At 50.9% G+C, this 22,278-nt stretch overlaps 1 protein-coding gene across 1 annotated transcript; it reads right to left on the reverse strand.

Annotated features, from left to right (window-relative positions):
• Positions 1-225: 225 nt before the first annotated feature.
• Positions 226-12,381, reverse strand: Eif3d (eukaryotic translation initiation factor 3 subunit D). The gene is made up of 15 exons (XM_028871062.2): positions 12,239-12,381; positions 9,736-9,868; positions 9,438-9,483; positions 8,566-8,702; positions 7,972-8,057; positions 7,389-7,461; positions 5,992-6,104; positions 5,200-5,332; positions 4,313-4,460; positions 3,557-3,687; positions 2,986-3,071; positions 2,738-2,867; positions 1,125-1,267; positions 682-965; positions 226-344 (listed from the first exon to the last, which is right to left on the reverse strand). The coding sequence occupies exons 2-15, from the start codon at positions 9,856-9,858 to the stop codon at positions 331-333; spliced, it is 1,647 nt and encodes a 548-aa protein (XP_028726895.1). The 5' UTR covers positions 9,859-9,868; positions 12,239-12,381; the 3' UTR covers positions 226-330.
• Between the last annotated feature and the right edge of the window lie 9,897 nt (positions 12,382-22,278).

The raw sequence follows: 22,278 nt of genomic DNA on the forward strand, positions 1-22,278 counted from the left end.
CGAGAGGACTCTTTGTGGGGGCTCTCCCTCCATTGGGACCTCAAACTGCATGAAAGGGGCGTGTCATGGGGTTCTGAAACCAACACCCGAGGCCTTATGCTCCACAGGGACCGCAGTTCTCAGTGCTCCAGCAGTGATGGAACCTGAACGGCAGCCAGAAGGCTCCAGAAACTGCTGGGAGAAGGGCGGGCTGCAGGTCACAAGGGAAACACAGGACGAAGGCAAGAAACCAAACAGACTTAAACTTTATTCCATCTGCCACAGAGTAGGAGCCACACACACGCTGCCCAAGCACGGCGGGTGAACACACCGGGCATCAAACTGACTCATTTAAGTTTCTTCCTCTGAAAGAAAAAAACATCGAGAAGTGAGCCTCACCACGTGATGTAACGCATCTTTCCCCTCTCAGGAACCGGACTGCTGATGGCCTCCTCTTTGCTGAGCCCTCCTTCTAGGGCTGAGCAACTTTCTGTAGCCACCAGTGAGGCTTTCCGGTCATGATCCACATGGCCTTGCTTCCTCTCAACAGCTGCCCAGGGCCTTCTCTAGATGCTTTCCCTAGTCTCCTTTGGTGACTGGCCACCCCACAGGAAGTGCCAGGAAGCAAAGTGACCACAGCACCAGCCTGGTTCCCTCACCAGCCCTCAGACCAACCAGGCTTCAGAGGCTCACTCTGCCCACCTTCCTCCTCCTCCTCCTCTTCTTCCTCATCCTCCTCATCCTCCTCGGAGCTGAAGGTGCCGTCAGGCAAGCTGTAGACTCGGATGACCTGCTTGTTGGGGTCCTTGAGGATGAGGTACTTGCCCTCCTCCAGCTTCATGCAGATGTCAATGACGCAGCGCAGGATGCCCCAGGCATTCTCTACGCTCAGGTTGATCTGGCTGGCAAACTCATTGGGCTTAAACTGCTGGGTGCCCAGGATGACATGGCGTGAGGAGTCCTTTACGTGGTACCGGGACACATACCTGCGGGGGAGGACGATGGTGGTCATACAGGGCAGTAGAGAGAGAGCAATGCCTGGGGTCCGGTGCAGTCCCTTGGTAATGCCAGGCTGCTGCTCTCCTCAAGCCAAGGGGGGAGCAGCCTCTGCCCCAGGCCTGCCCCAGCACCCACACCAGTCTCACCCGAGCTTTAAGTACTCAGATCCAGCCAGCAAAGCGCAGCAGGTCCACCGGGCCAGCTTGTAGCTGTTGTTCTTCAGCTCAGTGGCGATGACAGCCCCACGCTGTGAGTCCAGCTTCTGCCGCCAGTCAACGCCGTTACAGTGCTGTGAAGGAAAGCTGGTCACTGGGTGAGGGGCACACTCTGGCCTCCCGGAAGACGGGACCCACTAAGACGCGAGAGCATGCCCAGTCGGGTAAACCGATTATCATCCCAGATATAAAGACATGCCATCTCTGTGTGTAGCCACTCAACCAGATGGCGATGATGGACAGGTAAAACTCATTACCAGGGTGCTGTGTAGTGACAAGGGGCCTCACACTGTGCCAAGGTGAACATGCAGCCGAGAAGGAAGATTGGGATCTGAGAGGCAGGTGGGCGAGCCTGGGGGGGCTGAGGGCAGGAGCCCAGCACCTGATGTTTCATATGCGGACTTACAGGTGTGGGCAGTCCCAAGGTCACAGGGCAGGGAAACCCCCACCAAACTTTCTTGTCCATTCCAAAATGAGTATCTGACAGATTCTGTTTCCCTTAAAACTTGAAAACCTGCTGTAGCGCCTACAGAGTGCCATGACACTGAAGAGCCCTGCCACCATCCTGGGGACAATGACAGGCAGAGACAGACTGACTACAGAGTGGACAGGAGTCAGACAGAAGTCAGATGCCAAATGACAGGCCCAAGGAACAAAGAGTGCCTGAGCAGACCCAGGAATGGAGTAATACGATAATGGACTCCGGGGAAGGAGCATCTGAGTGCTGACAAGGAACAAGGGCCTCAGCTCTATCACTGCAGACCTGACTTCTGAACACCCTGAACCAGCTTCCAGCACTCTTCTGGAACACACTGAGTTCTAGGGACAGGGTCACTGCCACCCACGGCACCTCAACACCTACTTCATGCTGGACGTCTGCCACCAAATCCTGTCGCAGATACTGTTTTAGGCCAGTAAATTTCTTCTTATGTGTTTGTGAAGTATAAGGTACTCTGGGACAAGAGCCACATGGGGGTTACCCTAAGGCTCCACTGGGGTTTTCAACTTTCCTAAAGCTGTGACCTTTTAATACAGTTCCTCATGCTGTGGTGACCCCCAACCATAAACTATTTCGTTGCTACTTCACAGCTCTAATTTCACTACTGCTGTGAATCGTAATGTAGACATCTGACATGTGGCCTCTCAAATGGGTCACGACCCACAGGTTGAGAACTGCCATCTTAGAGTTAGTGATGACAGAGCTGGACAAAGGGATCACAAGGTGGCAGTGAGGCTGAGTACAGAAAGAGGCCAGGGAGTGACCAGGCTTCCCAAGACAAGACAAGGTCAAGATCAGATGTGTAGAGAGCTGGAGCCAATGTGTAGCCAGAATGAACAGACAAAAGTACCTGAAGACAGAAGGTGTCGAAAGCAGAAACCTTAACTTGGACTGTTCTGTCAGCAGGGACTTAAGTGGACGAAGAACTCAAGATTCCCATGTATCCCTAACCAGCAGCCATGGCTGTGAGCACGGAAAGGATGGTCAGCTTACTCTAGCCCACCCAGCCCATCCAGCAGGGAACACAGCTGCGGTGGCCCCTCACCCTGGAGTCCCACTCGTTGAGCGTTTTGATGTTGATGAAGGACACTTCCCCGTTGGCTCCAGTCATGACACCATCATGCTCACAGCGGACGATAAGGTCAATGTCATCTCCTAGTTTCCACCTTCGGTAGCTGCAAGAAGGCAAGATTCATGTTCCAGAAGATCTGCCGCTCTGGATGGACCGTCCCAGAAAGCACAGGACAGGGCCTGTGCTCCAGTCTGGCCACACCCCCGTCAGAGCTGACGTACCGGTAAGCGACAGAGGCGATCTCATTCTTGTCCATGTCGTCCTCCACAAAGGGGTTAGGGTTGGGGAAATTGTATCTCTCTCTTCCCTGCAGGAGTGACAAAGCTTTCAGGAGCTGCTGTGCCTTCAAGTCAGCAGACCCAGCACTGCTGTGCGTCCTGGGGGGCCTGGCTCACTTGTACTGAGGACTAAACCAGCACATCCCGTGAGCACCCCACCCGCTTCCTTCTCCACCCAGCTGGAGGACTGCGAACCTAACAGGACAGCAATCCCTTCATGCCCCTCCTGCATCACGGTAAAAGGGGGACAATGTCCAATATCACATCCTCAAGGCAAAAAAAAAAAAAGGCACTCTGGCCAAAGGCACCTCCACAGCTCATCTGTGTGAGACAAGCATTAACACTGTCCTCACAGAGGAAATGTGCCCAAGCTCACAGACCTGTTTGTGGCTTGGCTCCTGGGCTGCCAGGAGAGGCCATGCCTCCCCCGAGTCTAGTGCAAAGCGGAGACTCAGCAGCCGCCTCCTAAACCATCTAAAGAGCAGGTTGGTGCCACCCTCTCCTGTGTGCTCACCATTCTCAGGCACTGCTGGGAGAAGTTGTGGTTGATGTAGGTGGCCTCCATGGCCAGGTTGCGGGGTGAGTTGAAGGAATTGCCTTCATCCTGAGGGGGCTCATTGGCCGTCTCACTCACAGTCAGGAGATCTGTAAAAGCCCAGGCATGGATGGTCACCTGCTCACGCAGCCACCAGCCACTGGCAGTGTGCGAAGCAGCACAGGGTGGGGGAGACCTAGACCACAGGGGCCATCTCCGAAGAACTGTGTGCTGCCGACAGGGGTCTCTGCCAGGTGTATGTGCGGCATGTGCGGGGAGGGCGGGTGGGTGGCTCCTAGATAATCTTCCACCTGACCTAACAACACCAGTCACACAGTAAGAAGGCCACTCCTCAGTCTTTCTGGATTCCTCAAGAGAATGTCTCTGTTGGCATTTTAACAAACGAGGCTCAAGACTCAAACAGAATCAGACGGCTTCGTTTTCACACTGCAGTTTGCGAGTGATTCATTAATGTGTGGATACATGTGTGTGTGTCATAAAATACACGCATCCGTATTTTCCTTTAAAAAGCCAGTCCTGTGCAAGTGAACCACACACACAGCCCCAGCAGTGGTGTGAGGACTCGGAGATGAAGCAGGGCAGCACTGCAGGGGTCTCTGCCCTTGGACTCCAGGAGGCAGGGAGGGGTCGATACATGACCCATTATCAGGACTACGCAATTATTTGGAACCAACACCACCTATGCCTCAGCTGCTCCCTAGACAGGCTGCTTACCGAAGTCGGAGTTGTCCCTCTTGTCAAAGAAGAGTTTAGACCCAACTCTCTGCACAACAATGTCCCAGGAGTACACGGAGCGGGTGCAGCTCATCAGCGTGGCCAGGATGGCGTCAGTGGCAAACACATTGCCCTGCGTTTTTGCCAGCTGCAAGAAGGAAGAGAAAGAGTGAAGTGAGGATGCTGAGGTCACCAGGAAGGGAAAGGTCTCCCTCAGTCACCCGAGAAGGCTGCAGCAAACTGGCTGTCGTGGCTGCTCAGTCACTGTGCTGGGCTGCGGTGGAGGCACAAGCCAGGCTCTGCTTACTAGTTTCCAGCCGAGCACACCCCTGTCTTGCAGGTGAGAAAGCTAAGGCTCCAGTGTAATAAAGTCTGCCTGGCAGAGCTGGGGGCTGAGCATGCCCCTGCTCAGCACATTTAAGTCTACCCAGCAACGAGCCTCCACTTCCATCAAATCCTAAGTCTGACACAGAATAACCTTATCCAAGGGCTGGACCACGCACACACAGCCAGCTGTTTCTGTGAGGTCTTCCCAGTAAATCCACCTGTGTGTGGGGGGGTGGGGGTGGGGGTGGGGGAGGAAGATTGTGCCTACTCAACATGTACACCCTCTCTGTCAGGTTCCCCGACAACAGTAAAACAACTGCTTCTGTAGTAGTATCCAGTGTCTTAGGTGTTGTGAGCAATCCAGAATGAACTGAAACATGGAAGAATGCCAGGACTGACAGGTAAGTAACATCATTCTTACTGAAGTACCCATGAGTCTTGGTATCCACGGGGTGGTCCTGAATCACCTCCCTGTGACTACTGAGGGACACCTGCACACCTCACACCCTATTCTTTCTAAGGCCTCAGCAATATTCCTAAAGTGGGCAGAGGTTGCACACCTTCCGGATGACAGGGTCGTCTGTGGTGGTGACCGTGTGGAAGATGCGCTTGATGCTCCGCAGAGGCTTCTCACTCCGAGTGGTGATGCGGTCAAAGGCTTTGTCATAGTACTCCAGTGCGCCACAACACTCGCTGAGGGAAGAGGGAAAATCAGAGAGATCCTCCCCACTTCGCTTTTATGCCATGGAATCAGAAGTCTCACCTACTGGGCACAGGGTGCACACCTATAATCTCAGCACTAGAGGCAGAGGCAGGAGGATGGCAAATTTGAGTTAAGACTCAGCTACACATGAGCACCCTGTCTCAGAAAGAAACATCACCCAGAAGTCTAGTATGTATGAAAGAGATGGAATTAATCTCTTTGGAAAGGAGCTAAATCCTCACTCCAGCTGTTTCCTGTCCTCTTAGCTCCCACAGGGAAACACGCCTCCCCCAGCTACCCTCCTCTGGGAAGAGCCCATTACAGAGGCACCTTGGCCACTGCCTTAGCTCCACGCCCCTGTTCTGTGTCTGAGGCAACAATCTCCTGAATATCTGTCATGCCTCTTCTGCCCAAAGAGCTTAGAGACTGACCTACTGTGCTTCCGTGCGGATACCAAGAGTGGAAACCAACTGGAACTTTCAGTAAACTTAATGCATTTTTTGTGGGTCTTGATTTTTCAAACTCATACCTACTAGTCTTATGTAGTACCGTGAGTGGCTTCAAATCTGGAGTTGTGAGGGCCTAAGGAGACAGGATCCCAGCTGGTCCACAGCCCGAGTGTGTGGGCAGCAGTGAAGAAGCTACTCACATGTCTTGAGGCTCCGACACTTCCAAGTAGCGCATCTTCATTAGCTGAGGGAAGTCCATCTCCTCCTTCACCTCCCAGTCACTGCGGACTTCAACCGAAGAGTCTCGGGGTTTCTGTAGAGAGAACACAGGGAAGATACTCATACCCACACAAGAAGTGAAAGGTCAACACAGGAAGGCCTTTATTTAATCATTATGGTCCTGGCTGGGTTTTTTGTTGTTGTTGTTGTTTGTTTTTCGAGAGACAGGGTTTCTCTGTGTAACCCTGGCTGTCCTGGATCTCACTCTTTAGACCAGGCTGGCCTTGAACTCAAGAGATTCGCCTGCCTCTGCCTCCCAAGTGCTGGGATTAAAGGCATGTGTAGTCCTGGCTGTTTTTTAAGAAGGTATCTGTAGAAGCTCATTGAAGGGACCAGGGACTCAGCACGGACCCCTCAGGGTATCAACTACATATTTTTTGACACAACAAGCACCAAATTTACCAAAGCGTAACTTTCACAATTTTCACATCATTCCCCCTCCTTGCAGCACTGGGGATCGAACCCAAGTTTTGTGCATGCAAGGCAGCCACTGCACTGCTGGGCTCTACTCCTAGCCCAGACTCCACTGTCGCTCACGTCTGCTATTCTCAGCTCCTACAAAGGTGTTAGCGTTATTCCTAAGAGTGCCAAAGAGGAAGGTGAATGGCTGAAAGAAATGTGGTAGCCCACGCAAAGTAATGCTACTTGGCAATATGGAGTAAGTACGGTCAGTTCTCCTTATCTGCAGGTTTTACACCCATGGGTTCTCTATTCCAGAGTCATGTGTGAACTGAAAACATTCCGGGTAAATGTCCTGCATGCTGAAAGTCCTGCATGCTGAAAGTCCTAACTACTGGGTAGCCAAGGCAGGAGGATCATGTGAGATCAACACATATAAATAACCCGGAGGTGAGTTAAAGTCCGTGAGGGGATGCACATAAGATCCATGCACTGTCACACCATTTTATGCAAAACAAAGTCAGCGCCCACAAATCTTGGTCTCTTTGAGGGTGTCTGGAATCAACCCTTAACAGTACGAAGGGAAAAAGAAAAGACTGTACTAATAAAGGCTGTGACAGGGGACAGACCTTAAAAATGCCACACTAAATAAAGGGCACAGCTTATGATTCCATTTACATGAAATGCACACATGGGGAAATCCAGAGACAGCAAGGGCAGTGTTGGCTAGGACTGGGGAGAACAGGCCATGCCTAAGGGCACAAGGGTTTCTTTGTAAGAATGATACAGGTCTAAAGTTGTCCGCAGTAACTGAGCACACTGGAGACCACACAACTACACTGTATGGCTCTTATCTCGAAGGCTAAAAAGAAAACAAACCCACCCAATTCCCAACAGAATTCTGGTATGGACACACTACCTGTGACTTCTGGTCCCATTTCTGCCTCACTCCAAATTGCTTCTGGAATTTTTTCTGCAAGCGAATTCGTTCTCTGCAAAGACAGACAGACAGAATGCTGTGCTTTCAGTAGCTCCTTCTAGCTGGATCACAGTGTCCTTCCTGGCTGCTACCAGGATAGAAAATGCTGGCTCAGAGATGAAGAGACCATGTTGGCATACACTGGGAATGAGAGCAGAGGCACACTACCCCCAGAACCAACCGTAGGGTGCATTTACCCCCCAGTTACTGGCAATCCTGGCTAGGGTGTGGAGGCTGCTGTGCTCAGCCCCAAGAACCCACAGGATGCAGTGTACATGGCGCTGCCTGGAACCAGGCACCCGCAAGCTACAGAGGTCACTTCAATTCCACCCGTTGTTGTTTACTTGTTACAGCATAAATGCCTCCCTCAGTTACTTCCCACCACGCACCATGACCCAGTCTCGGACAGCAGTGGGCTACAAGGTTGTGAAAGACAGTCAGTCCCTGCTCTGGCTCCATGATTTCCGAATACAGCCCATTTGGGAACACAACTCCGACCTGGCAGGAAGGGATGGATGCTCACCTCTCTTTCTGCTTGGCACTCTTGGGCAGTGTCTGAAGGTTGAACTGCACCATGTTCCGGCGATCTTTGTCTCTGCGGAGGTTCCGCTGAGAAGCAGGAAGAAGCCCATGATTACCTCTTAAGAGTCATAGCTTACTGATATCTTGAGAGAAAGTTTAGGGTGTGAAGCCCCAAGTTTCAAGTCCCTGTCCTCTTACTCTACAGCCCCTACAGTACTTGAGTTAAGGGGAGAAGCACTTGGGTTCGCTTGGACTCTTTCCACCAATGTGGGCTTCCTAGTTTTACTGGAGTTGCTAAGGCTGCATCTTTATGTAGCAGCCAACCAAGCCACCTTGGTTAAAAAAGCCTACGTGCTGCAAGTAAGCGAGGAACTAGGTTCCCAGCACAGGCGTATGATGTCTGACCTACCGTGAACAGAAATCTAAATCCCTCCAACATATCCTTGGACAAGACATTCCGATACAACTAGTGACTGAACTGCTACTTGGGATTGGCCAGAGGCCTGCAAGCTTTTCCTGTCTCATCGGTGCTCCCGAGATGGTTGCTAAGTGCAGAAATTCTCAACAGTAAGAGCTCCAAGGCACTCAGGCCTACCTGTGCGAATCTCATCCGGTTCCGCTGGTAGGCAGTCTTCTGTGTGCGTGCCGTGTCCACCAGCTGGAAGCTCGTCTCGTCCTCCTCATGGAAATATGCATACTGACTTCCCCCACCGAACTGAGAGGAGTACTTGTCTGCAGGCAAAGGGGACAGTGAGCGCTAAGTGCTCCCGACAGACTGCTCACGGGCACGACAGCCTTGAGCCCTGCTCTCTCAAGCGTGGTTCTGGGACCTGCAGCACGTTTTAGGACCACAAGCTCGTGAGGTGTGCAGACTCACTGCCCTGCCTAGACCTGACAGATGGGAACCTGTGTTTAAACACGATCCCAGGTGATTCATACACACATTTAAGTTTTAAGAGCTTGACTCTAAAGAACTTACCAAGAGAGCCCACAAATCTCAAGCCAACCCACCTCACCTCTGCCTGGTCAAGTAAGAATCACCAGAGCCATCGACCACGACAGACTTCCTTTCTCACCTCAGCCACCATAACTCAGTATTCCAGGCAGCCACTCCAACCATCTAACTGGCACCAAGAAAAGCGCTTTCCCTTCCCAGAACCTTAAAACCAGGGCCCAAACCAAAGCTTAGAGTCCACCAATTGGTGGCTTCAGGAGGTCCCAAGCAATAGAGTGCAAATGGCAACAGACTCAACATATTTTTAGAGGAGTCTGGCTGTCACCCCACAATAACTAACTTTTAACTTCTGGGACTATTTCTCAAACCATGGTTAAGTGCGTTCACACACTCCAGAATAGATCCCCAATAACTATGATTTCCTTTCTAAAAAGCTTTTGTGTGGAGCTTATTGAACAAAGCAACAGTCTTCCCAAGGCCCAGATGTGGGTAGCCCACCAAGGAACACTTACTGGTGTACCTCTTGTCCTGGTACGTGGCCCCCGTCCAGTCTGCAACCTGTTAGGTGCAATGAAGACAAGGAAGAGAACAGGTCAGGCGAGCAGCTTCTGCTGACCCAGAAACCCCAGATATGAGGAGACGGTGTGAGAAAGGCATCAGCATCGCCTCTGACGCTTCTGAACATGACTCCGCCTGACTCATTCCGCAGTCAAGGCCTTCAGCCGGGGGTCCCGAAGGAAGTAGAGCCATGAAGAGTAAGAAGGAAATGGGCAGCTGTGAGCAGCTGCCCCAGCTGAAGGGACCCCATACCTTCCCCAGCCGATCTCCTTTGCTGAACGGCTGGTAGGGCATATCCCGAAACTGCTCAGGAACGGCACAGGGACCCCAGCCCGAGGGGTTGTCCTGGATCACAGGTGTCATGAACTTCGCCATCTTCTAAAACCTTAAAAAACAAGCGCTGTGAGCGGCTTTATGAAGAAAGGCCACCACGTCCCAAGCCCCGACCTCCACTGGGGCAGCACTACAGAGGTGCACACAAAGCAGAGCCGTGGCTCTGGAGCGGCCTAAGAACACTTGAAACTCAGAACATGGCCCACGGCAGCGACATTTTCTTGTGTCTCATTAATTCTAGGACATGTTCTTTTTTGGTGAGTATCTCTGAAATGAGGCTGTGCCTTATACTTGATGGGGTGTCACATCTTTTCTTTCTCAGTATAACGTAAGATAAAGGTGTTTCAGATTCATGAAATATGGTAAAGGTGTGATGAGTTCCCTCAAAAACACCTTCACCAGAGCACCCAACACCCAATTTCTCTAAGCCCCAGGCTCTAAAATAAAGATCAGCCTGTACCAACGGACCATTGTCAAGTCTATTAGTTACCACGCCACATGATCACCACTCGGATACACAAACACACCAGCAGGGCGCTTTAAAGGCCCCTGGGAGTGGAAGGAGAGAACTGACCCCCAAATGTGCTCCTCTGACCTCCAGGTGAACGCCACGGCATGCATGTGCTGGCACTCACATCACATACTCACACACCCACAGCAACAAAATTAAAATAAAGGGCTAAAACCAAACATTTCCAAGGGTCTTGATCAGATCCTGGAATTTCTGTTTCTTCCAATTTCCCATCAGCACAAATCCTGTACAGTGCGTGCAGCCAGGCAAAAGCACTGCTCGGTGACGGAGGCCACCATAAACCTCAGAGCAAAACCAGCGGGGTAAGGGCCGGTGAGACGGCCGTGCGCACACACACTGGGGCACCGTGCTCACTTCTTACATCACTCCACCTCATCAAACCCTTCTATCGATCCTGTGGGGCAGAGGCCAGTTCTGCCCCCATTTTCCAGGTAAAAATATAAAGGTCCAGTGAAATAAAAGTTACAGTGTTAGATGATTTTTAAAAATTTGAACCCAGTCAGTGTAGCTGGGTTCTATCACAGTCTGTATAAATGCTACAGCTCATTTTAGAAAAGTAAAAGCCAAGAGCTGTATAACCCAGGGGTTTGCTGGACACTTCCCACCAACAACCAAAAAAAAAAAAAAAAAAAAAAAAAAAAAACACAACCAACCAAAACCCAAAAACAACAACAACAACAAAATAAAAACCAGGCATCAACCACCCGTCTGACATAGCCAGGTGGTGGTGGTGCGGCTCTCTGTGCGTTCGAGGCCAGCCTGGTTTACAAAGTGCCAGGGCTACACGGTGAGACCCTGTCTCGGGGAAAAGAAGTCTGACAGTGTCCAGAGAGTCTAGTAAGCTCTCCTCCTTGCTCTGAAAACAGGGAAGCTGAAGATATTTAGGTTGACAGCCACAAGGAATAAACTTGGGAGCCTCATCCCCATATGTGAACTTATCCTAAGCTCTAGGAAGAGGACATGGGGGGAGGGTGGTGGCCTTCCAACAGTTCACATGACAGAAGAGCCCCAGCGCGCGTCGGTTCTGTGCTAGGGAGTTTCGAACCACTGCTCCCTCATACCACCACCTTTGAGAAACAAAGTTGGCTCTAACTGAAGCAGTCCACCCGCCCCATCATCTCTAAACCCTTTCCGAGGTTGTCTGCCTAAGTCTGGCCCTCTTGGGCTGTACTGTAGTCAGGTGGCAGCCTGACAGTCTGGGGCTGTAAGCCATACCCACAACACTGTCTCAAAAGCAACTCTGAAATTTCAGTAGTTCAAGGTTCCAGAGAGTTCAAGGCTCCACATGCATCGCCTCCCTAGATGGGCAGGGGTTTGGAGTCCTTTGGCTTCCGCACATGTGAACCAGAAAGTTAACTGGCAGGGGGAAAACTAAGACATCAATGCGACAGCTGTATTGGCCACTGTCACCGTGGACACTACAGACGGAGCCATGCACTCCGGGGCTCGGTTTAGGACCACAGTGGAACCTACTCCTCCTTCTCGGGGGTCCATTTCGGAGCAGAGAGGGAATGGTTCAAAACGCCCAGAGCGGGGAGACTCGGCCCCCCACGGCCGCGCTAGCATCGGGCGGGGGATCCACACACCGTGGCCGGTGTCCTGCACTCCCAGGGTCGCGCCTGGGGAGACTCGGCCCCCCACGGCCGTGCAAGCATCGGGCGGGGGATCCACACACCGAGGCCGGTGTCCTGCACTCCCAGGGTCGCGCCTGGGGACCACCGCAGGCGGACTCCCGCCCCGCCCAGCGGAGGAGCAGCGACGACAGGAGGGGACGTGGAGGAAGGCTCTTCCGGGAGGTCCCCTCCCCCCTCCTCGCGCCACCGCCGAAGCCAGGCCTTCCCCAGGCTGGCTCGCGAGGTCCGCAGGGCTCTACGAAGCCGAGCCGCTCACCTGCAAGGGGCTCCGCCGGCCCGGATGGCGACGGATGGCGCGGGTAAGAGACTGCGATACGCCCGGCAATCCCGGGACCCGAGACAGGTGGAAAGCTGCGCGCGCAGGGGGCCGGCGCCGTAAAGCGCGGCCACCGCTGTCGTAAAAACGGCCCCGCCCCGCCACTTCCTCCTTAGTCAGCGGAAAAAGACGTCGAGCCGGAAGGCGAAGACACAACCGGAAGTCTGTCACGGCCCTGGGCCGCTGAGATGCGGGACGCGCGTGGGGGAGGTTACGTCAGCGGCCTCTGGGGGCGCCCCGAAGCGGTTCAGGAGGGAGACGCGGTCGCGCGCGGTGCCAGGGAAGGAAGCTGGGGCGGGGAGCGGGAAGGAGCCGGCCCCGCGGTGTCCCACAATGCTTCGCGGCCGCCTCGGCCCTTCTGCCTCCCACAGTCCCTCGCGGCTCTCGCCGCCTCCTGTGCGGGTGGCGGTCGGGTTGAGCTTCACCCGGAGGGTCGGGGGGCACCAACGCAGGGTGAGGGGTGGCCAGTGGCCTGCGTGGTCCGAGCAGGTAAAACTTTGGCCGCCAGGGCTCAAGCCTTTGTCCCCCAGATCTCAAGCTTCGTTATTCAACGGAGATTTCCGGTCGCTAATTAAAAGTCGAATAAAAGCAAATCTAGGGTTTCCCCACTCGCGTAGATTGACATTCGAGCCCGGACTAGCCAAGCCGCAGTCCAGGAGTCAGCGTTTTAAGTGATAATTACAATTCCGAGGGTGCGATTCAGTGCGACCTCTTGGCTTCTGCCCTGTGCAGCCGCAGAGTACTAGGCAATTGTGAGTCCTGGAAAGAGTGAGCTTTTATTTAAAGCCGGTCCGTCTGCCTAGCTGTCTAGGTTTCCTTGCTAGTTTCCCAGTAGGTCTCCTTTATTAGAGAACACGTCTGTTCTTAGACACGTGTCTCTAGGTTCAGCCATGTCTAGCTGTACAGTCTTCACATTTTTGGGACTATTTCCTTTTATGTAAACTGGAAATAGCAGTTAATAAGGCGTAACATAAGTAAGTGGTTGTCAAAAGTCCATTCCACTTTCTAGTCATTACCGTGGGCGCTACCTGGATGAACTTCATCAGGTGATTTCGCCTCTAAATGTGCTGAAAATGAAAATGTTGGTGGGGGTGCCCATTTCCCAGTTTTTGTTCCTGGGATTTGGTGGATCCTGCTGGGTCTTGGTCATTAAGAGTTTCTTTCGTTTTTCCCACCATTCATGACTGGCCTGTTTGTTTTCTGATTTCAGTGCTATCTCCCCTCATCGTACCATCTCCACTCATAGCTTGATCGATTCATATCCCTGATGGGTTGCTCCTCAGCATGGTCAAAGGTCTTCCCACACAACTAGCATCTTTCTAGGGAAGCCTAATATAAAGTAGACTAGCTTTCTGTGGCCTGATGTCCCTGGCTGCCTTCTCCCTTCGGTGACAGCTATTCTGTACACAACCTCTGCTCTGGCCACAATGGCCTGCTCTCATCCCCCCTCAGCAGGTTCTACGCTTGATGTTCTTTCTGCCCTGGAGGTTTTACTGTCACTGCTTTGGTCCTGTCATGTATGTGTCTTAATTTAAGAGTTGGCTCCTAGCCAGGAGCGGCAGCACATCCTGGACCCCTGTACTCTGAAATTGAGGCAGGGGGATCATAATGCCAGACAGGAGCTGGCAAAGTTGGAGAAGGCTCCAAGGAAAGGCACTTTCTTGGAAAACAGCCATCTTACAGACAGTAAGACATTTGTTGTTTGTTTGTTTTTTGAGACAGGGTTCCTCCGTGTAGCTTTGGAGCCTGTCCTGGATCTCGCTCTGTAGACCAGGGTGGCCTCGAACTCACAGAGATCTGCCTGGCTCTGCCTCCCAAGTGCTGGGATTAAAGGCAATGTGCTGCCACCACCACCACCCAGCCTCAGTAAGAAATTTTTTAAAAATTTGAAACAGGGTTTCACTGAATTGCTCAACCTGACCTTGAACTCCCAGCACCTGAGAACCTGAGGCAGGATTGCTGCAAACCTGGGACCAGCTTGGGCTCCATAGCAAGACCCCCCCCAAATATAAGGAGATAGGTATCTTTGCTGAATTGCTTCCATCACATCTTTCCTGGTTTGTTCTCAATCTCTCTCTCTCTCTCTCTCTCTCTCTCTCTCTCTCTCTCTCTCTCTCTCTCTGTTTCCCTTTTTGCTGTGGATCCTAGAGGCCTGTCTGTTGTGTCAGAGTTTAAACATCTTTCCCCTATTCTAGCCCAGATGTTCTGCTCGCTCCAGGAGGATTTGGAGGTTCCTGCCTCACTCTCTGCTCACCATGTAGCTTATTCTCTTATGAGTGTCCCTGCCTCCCCCTCCAGACTCTGAGTCTGCAGTTCTGTATCACTCTTGAGCATGGCATTGTTTTTGATTGTGCCCAAGAAGTGTTTTGTGGACCCAAGACCTTTAGAACCTGATTTTGGAGTCAGGAAGTAAGTCAGAACAAAAAAGATTCCCCTAAGTCCCTCACATTCTTCACTGGGGATATGGTTCAGTTGATAGAGTGCTTGCTTAGCATGCACAAGGCCCTGGGTTCAATCCCCAGCTCTGTGTAAGCCAGGTATGTAGGAACATACCTGTAATCTCAGCACCTGGGGAAGTAGAGACAGGAGGATCAGATGATCAAGGTCTTGAAAAACAAAAGCAAAACAAATCATTTTCAGCCTGAAGTTCAAAGTCAGCTTGGGCATATAAGACTTGGTCTCAAAATGAAGTTTACATTCTTTTGTTTTATTATTATTATTTTTTTCAAGATAGGGTTTCTCTATGTAGCTCTGGCTGTCTTGGAACTCACTTTGTAGACCAGGCTGGCCTCGAACTCAGAGATCCGAGTGCATTAGAGATTAAAGGCATGTGCCACCATCATCCCCCTCAAAGTTTACATTCTTGTCAAAAAGTGTGAAGTTGGGAACTGGGTCCTTTTACACTAAAAGAGTTTTCACAGTCTGTCTAGTTTGGAAAGACGCAAAGTCTCCTTGGATAACTGAGTAGTGAACTTCTCGGTATGGCTCATAATGGCTAAAGTTAGCACAAGGATTTATGTGATAAAGCCCTGTGTTTCAATTATCCTCAAGATCACAGTATGTCTGTCTGTCTATCTATCATCCATTCATCCATCCATCTGTTTTAGTCAGTCTCTATGTATCTCTGGATAGCTTAGAATTTGCTGTGTAGACCAAGATTGCCTCCTTCTCACAGAGATCCACCTGCCTCTGCCTCTGCCTCCTGAGTGCTAGGTTCAAAGGCATGTGCTACCACATCCAGCACTGATTACGGTATTTTAATAAAAACTTTACACAAGGCCAAAAGAAATTTAGAGAGGGGGCTGGAGAGATGGCTCAGCGGTTAAGAGCACTGACTGTTCTTCCAGAGGTCCTGAGTTCAATTCCCAGCAACCACATGGTGGCTCACAACCATCTGTAATGAGATCTTGTGCCCTCATCTGGCCTGCAGTCATACATGCTGTATACATAATAAATAAATAAATAAATCTTTAAAAAAAAAAGAAATTTAGAGAGGTGCATATGCTAACTCAAGTTCACATGGCTAGTGAGAGACTCCCACCTACTCCATCCGGGTTTCTTCTAGCAACTGAGAGGTGTGTGCTTCATTCTCCTGGGGTGTTCAATGTGATGTGAGAGGGGGGCTGAGGTAGAAGGAAAGGTGTCTCTTAAGAAGTAACATTTGGGCCGGGCGGTGGTGGCGCACGCCTTTAATCCCAGCACTCGGGAGGCAGAGGCAGGTGGATCTCTGTGAGTTCGAGGCCAGCCTGGGCTACCAAGTGAGTTCCAGGAAAGGCACAAAGCTACACAGAGAAACCCTGTCTCGAAAAACCAAAAAAAAAGAAGTAACATTTGGGGGCTGGTGAGTTGGCTCAGCAGTTAGAGCACTGAGTACCCAGGTTTGGTTCCTAATGTCCACATGGTGGCTCACAACCATCTGTAACACCAGTTCTAGGGGATCCAATGCTCTCTTCTGGCTTTTGTGGAAACTAGGCATGCAAGTGGCACATGGACATACATGCAGGCAAAACATGTATACACATTAAAAGAAAGTGACATTTGACCAAGAGTTGAACATAGGCGAGCAAGGCAGGTACCTTCTCTGGACACTCTCATCTCCATGTGTCTTGTCTTTTTGATGTTGTTTGAATCTTAGATGGTCTTTTAATAAAAAACCCAGAGCCAGATATCAGGGTGAAAGTCGAAAGATCAGAGAAGCAGAGCAGCCAGCCACTAGTTCTTATCTCTATGAAATCCTCAGCCTCAAGAGAGTGAGTTCCTGTTTCCTCACGTCTTATATACCTTTCTCTGCCCTGCCATATTACTTCCTGGGATTAAAGGCGTGTGTGCTTCCCAAGCAAAGGCATGAGATCTCAAGTGATAGGGTTAAAGGTATGTGCCACCACTGCCTGACTTCTACGTCCAATCTAGTGGCTGGCTCTGTCCTCTGATCCTCAGGCAAGTTTATTAGGGTATACAATATATCACCACATTTTGACATTTGTATTATGTAGTGGTTTGAAAGAAAATGTCCCCTAAAGGGAGTGGCACTATTAGGAGGTGTGGCCTTGTTAGTGTAGGTGTGGTCTTGTTGGAGGAAGTGTGTTACTGTGGAAGTGGGCTTTGAGGTCTCTTATTTATACGCTCAAGCTGTGCCCAGTGAGACAGACCACTTCCTGTTTCCTGTGAGTTAAGATGTAAGAACTCTCAGCTCCTTCTCTAGCACCACATCTGCCTTGCTTCTCGACTAAACCTTGGAAACTGTAAGCAAGCCACCACAATGAAATGTTTTCCTTTTTAAGAGTTGCCATGGTCATGGTGCCTCTTCATAGCAATAGAATTCCTAACTAGGACATGTTACCTGAGTACTTACTTGATTCACATATTTCTGGCAGCACAGGGAGCCTTTGGCACAGAGCGGGTGCTTAATAAGGATTTGCCAACTAAGTAAAGGCATGAAAGGACTGGAGGCAGCAGGCAAGGATTCACTCTTCCTGAATCACTAAGAGCTTCCCCCTGCATTAGGATCCTTCATGGTTAATGATGGATAGAGCTGATTCTTGGTTCAGAGAACTCCCATGTAGATGGAAGTGACCGTAAGAGCCTGCCAGGCCCTCCTACATGTCCCCACAAGTCATATCTGAGAGCAGGAGGCTCCATCCTGGGCTGTACTGTCCTGTTCTGATAAAACATCTGTCTAGATAAGAGACGTGCATGTTCTAATGAGAATCCGCAGTGCCTTAAGGAGGGATATAACAGTTACTGAGTGCTGACTCTACCAAGCAACATGCTAGGTGCTTTCCACGAATGACTTTTTTTTTTTTTAAAGACAGTTGTATAAAATGGGCAAGTTTCCCATTAATGTTAGGGGGAGGAGACTCGGGGCATTTGGGTAGATGGCTCACTGAACAGGCAGCAGAGGCAGGATTAGATGGCAGATTTGTTTGTCTTTTGGTTTTTTGAGACAGGGTTTCTTTGTGTAGTTCTGGCTGTCTTGGAACTCACTCTGTAGACCAGGCTGACCTTGAACTCATAGAGATCCACCTGCCTCTGCTTCCAAAGTACTGGGATTAAAGATGTGCGCCACTATGCCCGGCTTAGATAGCAGTTTTATGGACTTTAAAGGTGGAGGAGGCCGTCCCTGGGTGGCGTGGTTCTCTGTCTTCTGTCTCTCCTTCTCTCCCTCTCGCGTAGACGCTTTACTGTGAGTGTCAGCAGAAGTTCCAGTGTTGTCCTGTGGGCTGGGCTCAGGGACTGCAATTCAAAGGGAGGGGACTCTGGGTTTGTGTGGAAGTGTCCCATTGGTGTCATGTATGTGTGGTGAGTGGAAAAAGACATTCTGCACTCTTTTAGTGGCTAAGTCAACTCCTGAGATCTAGGCTGGCCTTGAACTTGTAATCTTCTTGCCTCACAGACTTCAGAGTGCAGAGATGACAGAAGTGGATTCTTGCTTTGAAATTTTTATTTCAAATTTTAACTAGTGTGTATTACTTGCCTAATTATGTTTTTTTGTTCTTTTGTTTTTGTTTTTGGTTTTTTTTGAGACAGGGTTTCTCTGTGTAGCTTTGGTACCTCTCCTGGATCTTGCTCTGTAGACCAGGCTGGCCTCAAACTCACAGAGATCTGCCTGGCTCTGCCTCTCGAGTGCTGGGATTAAAGGTGTGTGCCACCACCGTCCAGCCTAATTACGGTTTTTGTTCTGACATTTCCACACATCCACATGAGCATGCATTGGTCCTATCCATCCCCATTGCCCTTTCTCACCACCCTCCTCCATCTTGCCCCCTCCTACCTCACATCCAGGGTTCGAGAAACCAGAGTTTGTTTTTTGGACTTAGCAGAATGCTGACAGACTTCTGAGGCTCCATGGCAGAGAGTGGGTGATACACTTTCCAGCTCTGAAGTTGCCGGTACCTACAGGAGTGATCTGACCACTCAAAGCTGCCATGTTATGAGGAAGCCCAGGCTCCCCACATGGACTTACCACAGAGGTGGACCCGGGAGCATCCATTTCCCAAACTCTCTGTGTTGAGGTGTGTCATGTATCCTATCATTCAGGGGTGTGGGGGGAATGGCTTGGCCTATTGAAGGGTGACCATGTATCACCCAAACGAGAACGTGTTGAGGAGATGTCAGTGGTGGGATGTGGTGTGTAGAGTGCTCTTTTCTGAGCAGCAGAGCAGCTAGGACTACTTGTAAGAGACCCCCGATGTCCTGCCTGTTAACTGTGGAGAAGGAGGCGGTGGGGAGGGTCGTTGGACCGTCACCTGAGAGTCCAGTTGGTCCTCCTATTCCTGGACACTGGGTGATTCTGTCCTAACTGCAGGCGGCTCCACGGACTCAGGTGGTGCTAGATTGTATAGACTGGAAGGTTGATAAAGGGGTGGGGTGGGCACCGTCTGTGCAGCTGGAGGGTCATTGTCATCCCTGGTGGTGTGGCCACTTTGGGGTTGCGCATACTTCTGTAAGCGGTTACTATTTCCATGCTCTGTAAGAAAGCCCAATAAACTCAATGGTTCCTCGGGGTGGACTTTGGTGGATTTATACTTTGTTATTGAGGCATTGGAAGGAGGGGGTAGATATTTGCCTCTGTCTCCCCATGGAGGACATTCTCCCAGCACAGCACGTGGTCACCCTAGGCTCTGTTATGTGTTGTGTGTGAACCTGAACTGTCCTTCACAGGCTCCTGTCTTGGATGCTAGTCAACTGTTTTGGGAGGCTGTGGACCCTTTAGGAAGTGGAATCTGACTGAGGGTGTTGGTCACAGAGGGTGGACCTTTGAAGGTCGGATCCTCCCCTCTCTCTGGCTGGCTCACACTGCCTTCTGGTCTGCCGTCACGTGACTAGCCACTGCCTCACACCTCTGCCTCCATGTGAGGATGGGGCTGTTCCGCCACACCTCCTAAACCATGACCCCAAATAAATCCTCCTTTTTATTGTTTCTGTTAGGATTTTGGTCACAGAATGGAGACATTTACACTGTGCAGCAAACCATCCCCAAATCTAGTCACTAAAACAGCAGCAAGCCTGTCCAGGCCTTTCAGTTCTGTGGCTTAGGGCCTGGGGGAAGCTGCTGCTAGGCTCTGGCCTGGGGCCTCTGGTGCGGCTGGGTTCGATTGGATGGAGTTGGGATAGCCGGCAGATAATGGATGCTTCTCTCTCCACTTAGTCTTGAGTCTGCCTGTGTGTGTTGACTCCATGTGGGGAGTTGGGACTTCTTCAACATGGCGGCCTGGGTGGTTAGACCACTCACTCATGTGGGCATTGGTGATGTCAGAGCCAGAAGCCACATCACCCTGTCTCCGCCACGTAGCCTCTGTAGTTTCCCAGCTTCTTGAGTTCACGAGTGAGTCAAAAGCTTTTCCAGAGTCAACGGAAAGGAATGAAGTGCAATGCTTAGTGTTAACTGTCAATGCGGCAGAATCTCCAGTCACGGGGAGATGAGCTCTGACACTCCTGTGGGTTATCTGGAGTCTACTAATTGCTGTGGAAAGGCCCATCTTAATTGTGAGTGGCACTGTCCCTGGGCTGAGTGTCCTGGACTGTAGAAGGCAGAGAAAGAGCACTGAGCATCAACACGGGCGTGGTCACTGCTCTCTTCAGACCTTAGGTGCGCTGTGCCCAGCTGTTTCAAGCTCCTGAGGCCTTGACTTCCCCTGCGTGATGGACTATAACCCGGGCCTGTGAGCTGAAGTTAGTCCTTTCTCCCTGGAGTTACTTTCGCCAGAGCATTTTATCATAGGAAAAGAGAGTAAGGTGTCATGTTGGGTAAGGCACAGGGCTCTGGAGGGCAGGTGCAGCGGGAGGTGTTGCTTAGGGTTATATAGTTCGGCTTTTCCCAAGAATTGTCAGTTTGGTTGTCTGCAAATGTGTGACTGAGTGGTTTGGGACACAGCAGATACCAGGAATTCCTCCTAGGGCAGGAGCCTGGACACCAGGGCTCATCCAGGGAGCTCAGGCCACTTAGGTTGTGCCCTCTTTAGAGAAATCATGTGTCATCGTCAATTTGACAGGATCTCGGGCCTCAGGATGCTCTGGTGTGTCTGTTGGGGTTATTGGATTGGGGTGACTGAGGTGGGAAGACACACTCTAATGGTTATGGCACCTCCCTTAGGCTGGAGGTCTAGTGTCAATAAAAGGGAGAAAGTGAGCTGAATGTCACCATTTATGTCTCTCTGCTTTCTCATTGTGGATGTAACATGAGAGCTGCCTCCAGCTCCTGCCGCCACGGCTCCCCCACCCCGCGGTGGACTCCACGCTGGTTCACCCGGGAACTGTGAACCAAACCCGAACTCCCCCTTCCTTAAGTTGTCAGGTATTCCATGACAACAATGAGAGAGACAATACAGTGCGTGGAGGTGACCCTCAGTGTCAGGAACATAGGAGGGGACAGCCGCGGAGCCAGCGCCATCGTCTAGGATGTGGGCTTGGATGGCTCCAGCGTCACTGTCTCCTGGGCAAGGCTGGGCCTCTGCAGGGGCTGAGGGCACATGCTGGTCTGTGACAGCCACTTCCTGAGCTGAAGCTAGCACTCAATCCGACCCCTCTCCCCATCAGCCCTGGGAGTCTGGGGGAACCTCCTAATGCTTTGGGCGTCATGGTTCTTGGACTAGTCAGGGTGACAGTGTCTCCGCTGGCCTGCGGCTCTGTTTCTTCTTCGTTACTGACAGATCTTCTGTTTATGTGCCAGCCTTCTATGCTTGACTTGAAAGGCTCTGTCTCGAATGCAGACAGATGCCAGGGTCTACAACGGAGTCACCAACGTGTTGTGGGCAGACCCACCTCCAGTGAAGCCAGCCTGCATCTCCTCTTCACATCTTAAAACCACAGGGTCAATTTTTTCCCCCCACAGGGTCATTTTTCAATGGAAAAAAAAAAAAAAAAACAACAACTGAGGTTCAGAGAGAATGTCCTTGCTCAAGACCAGCTAGGCAGGGTACAGTAGGAACACACTAGGACTGAGGCTGTTACTCGTTTGCAGCTTTAATCTGCAATTTGCACCAGAATCTGAAGCTAGGAGTTCTTCACAAGGCTGGACAGTAGTTAGAGTCCGTGTCAAATCCCACAGATTGTGAAGGTTTATATAGTTTGCAGAAGAAAAGATCCAAGGCTTATGGAGGTCTGCATGGGGCTCACTGAGCATTCACATATGGTGTGGTCATCCCATTGGAAAATGTTCACCATCCAAAGAATTTGAGCCATCTAGGGCTGACTATAAGGCTTAGTAGGTTAAGGTGATTGCTGCCAAGCCTGATACCCTGAGTTTGATCCCCAGAATCCATATGGTGGAAGGAGAGATCTGACTCCTAACAAGTTGTCCTCTGACCTCCACATGTGTATTTTGTACACACACACACACACACACACACACACATACACCCCCCTTAAGAATGAATTTAAATTTTTAAATCAAATTGGGCCACAAGGACTTCAGTTAAGAAACTCTGTTCCTTCCCTCCCCCATACACTTCTGTTCTTCTGAGGCCATGTTCAGTACTCTG

This window comes from Peromyscus leucopus, chromosome 20, assembly GCF_004664715.2.
Source record: "Peromyscus leucopus breed LL Stock chromosome 20, UCI_PerLeu_2.1, whole genome shotgun sequence".
Lineage (NCBI taxonomy): Eukaryota > Metazoa > Chordata > Mammalia > Rodentia > Cricetidae > Peromyscus > Peromyscus leucopus.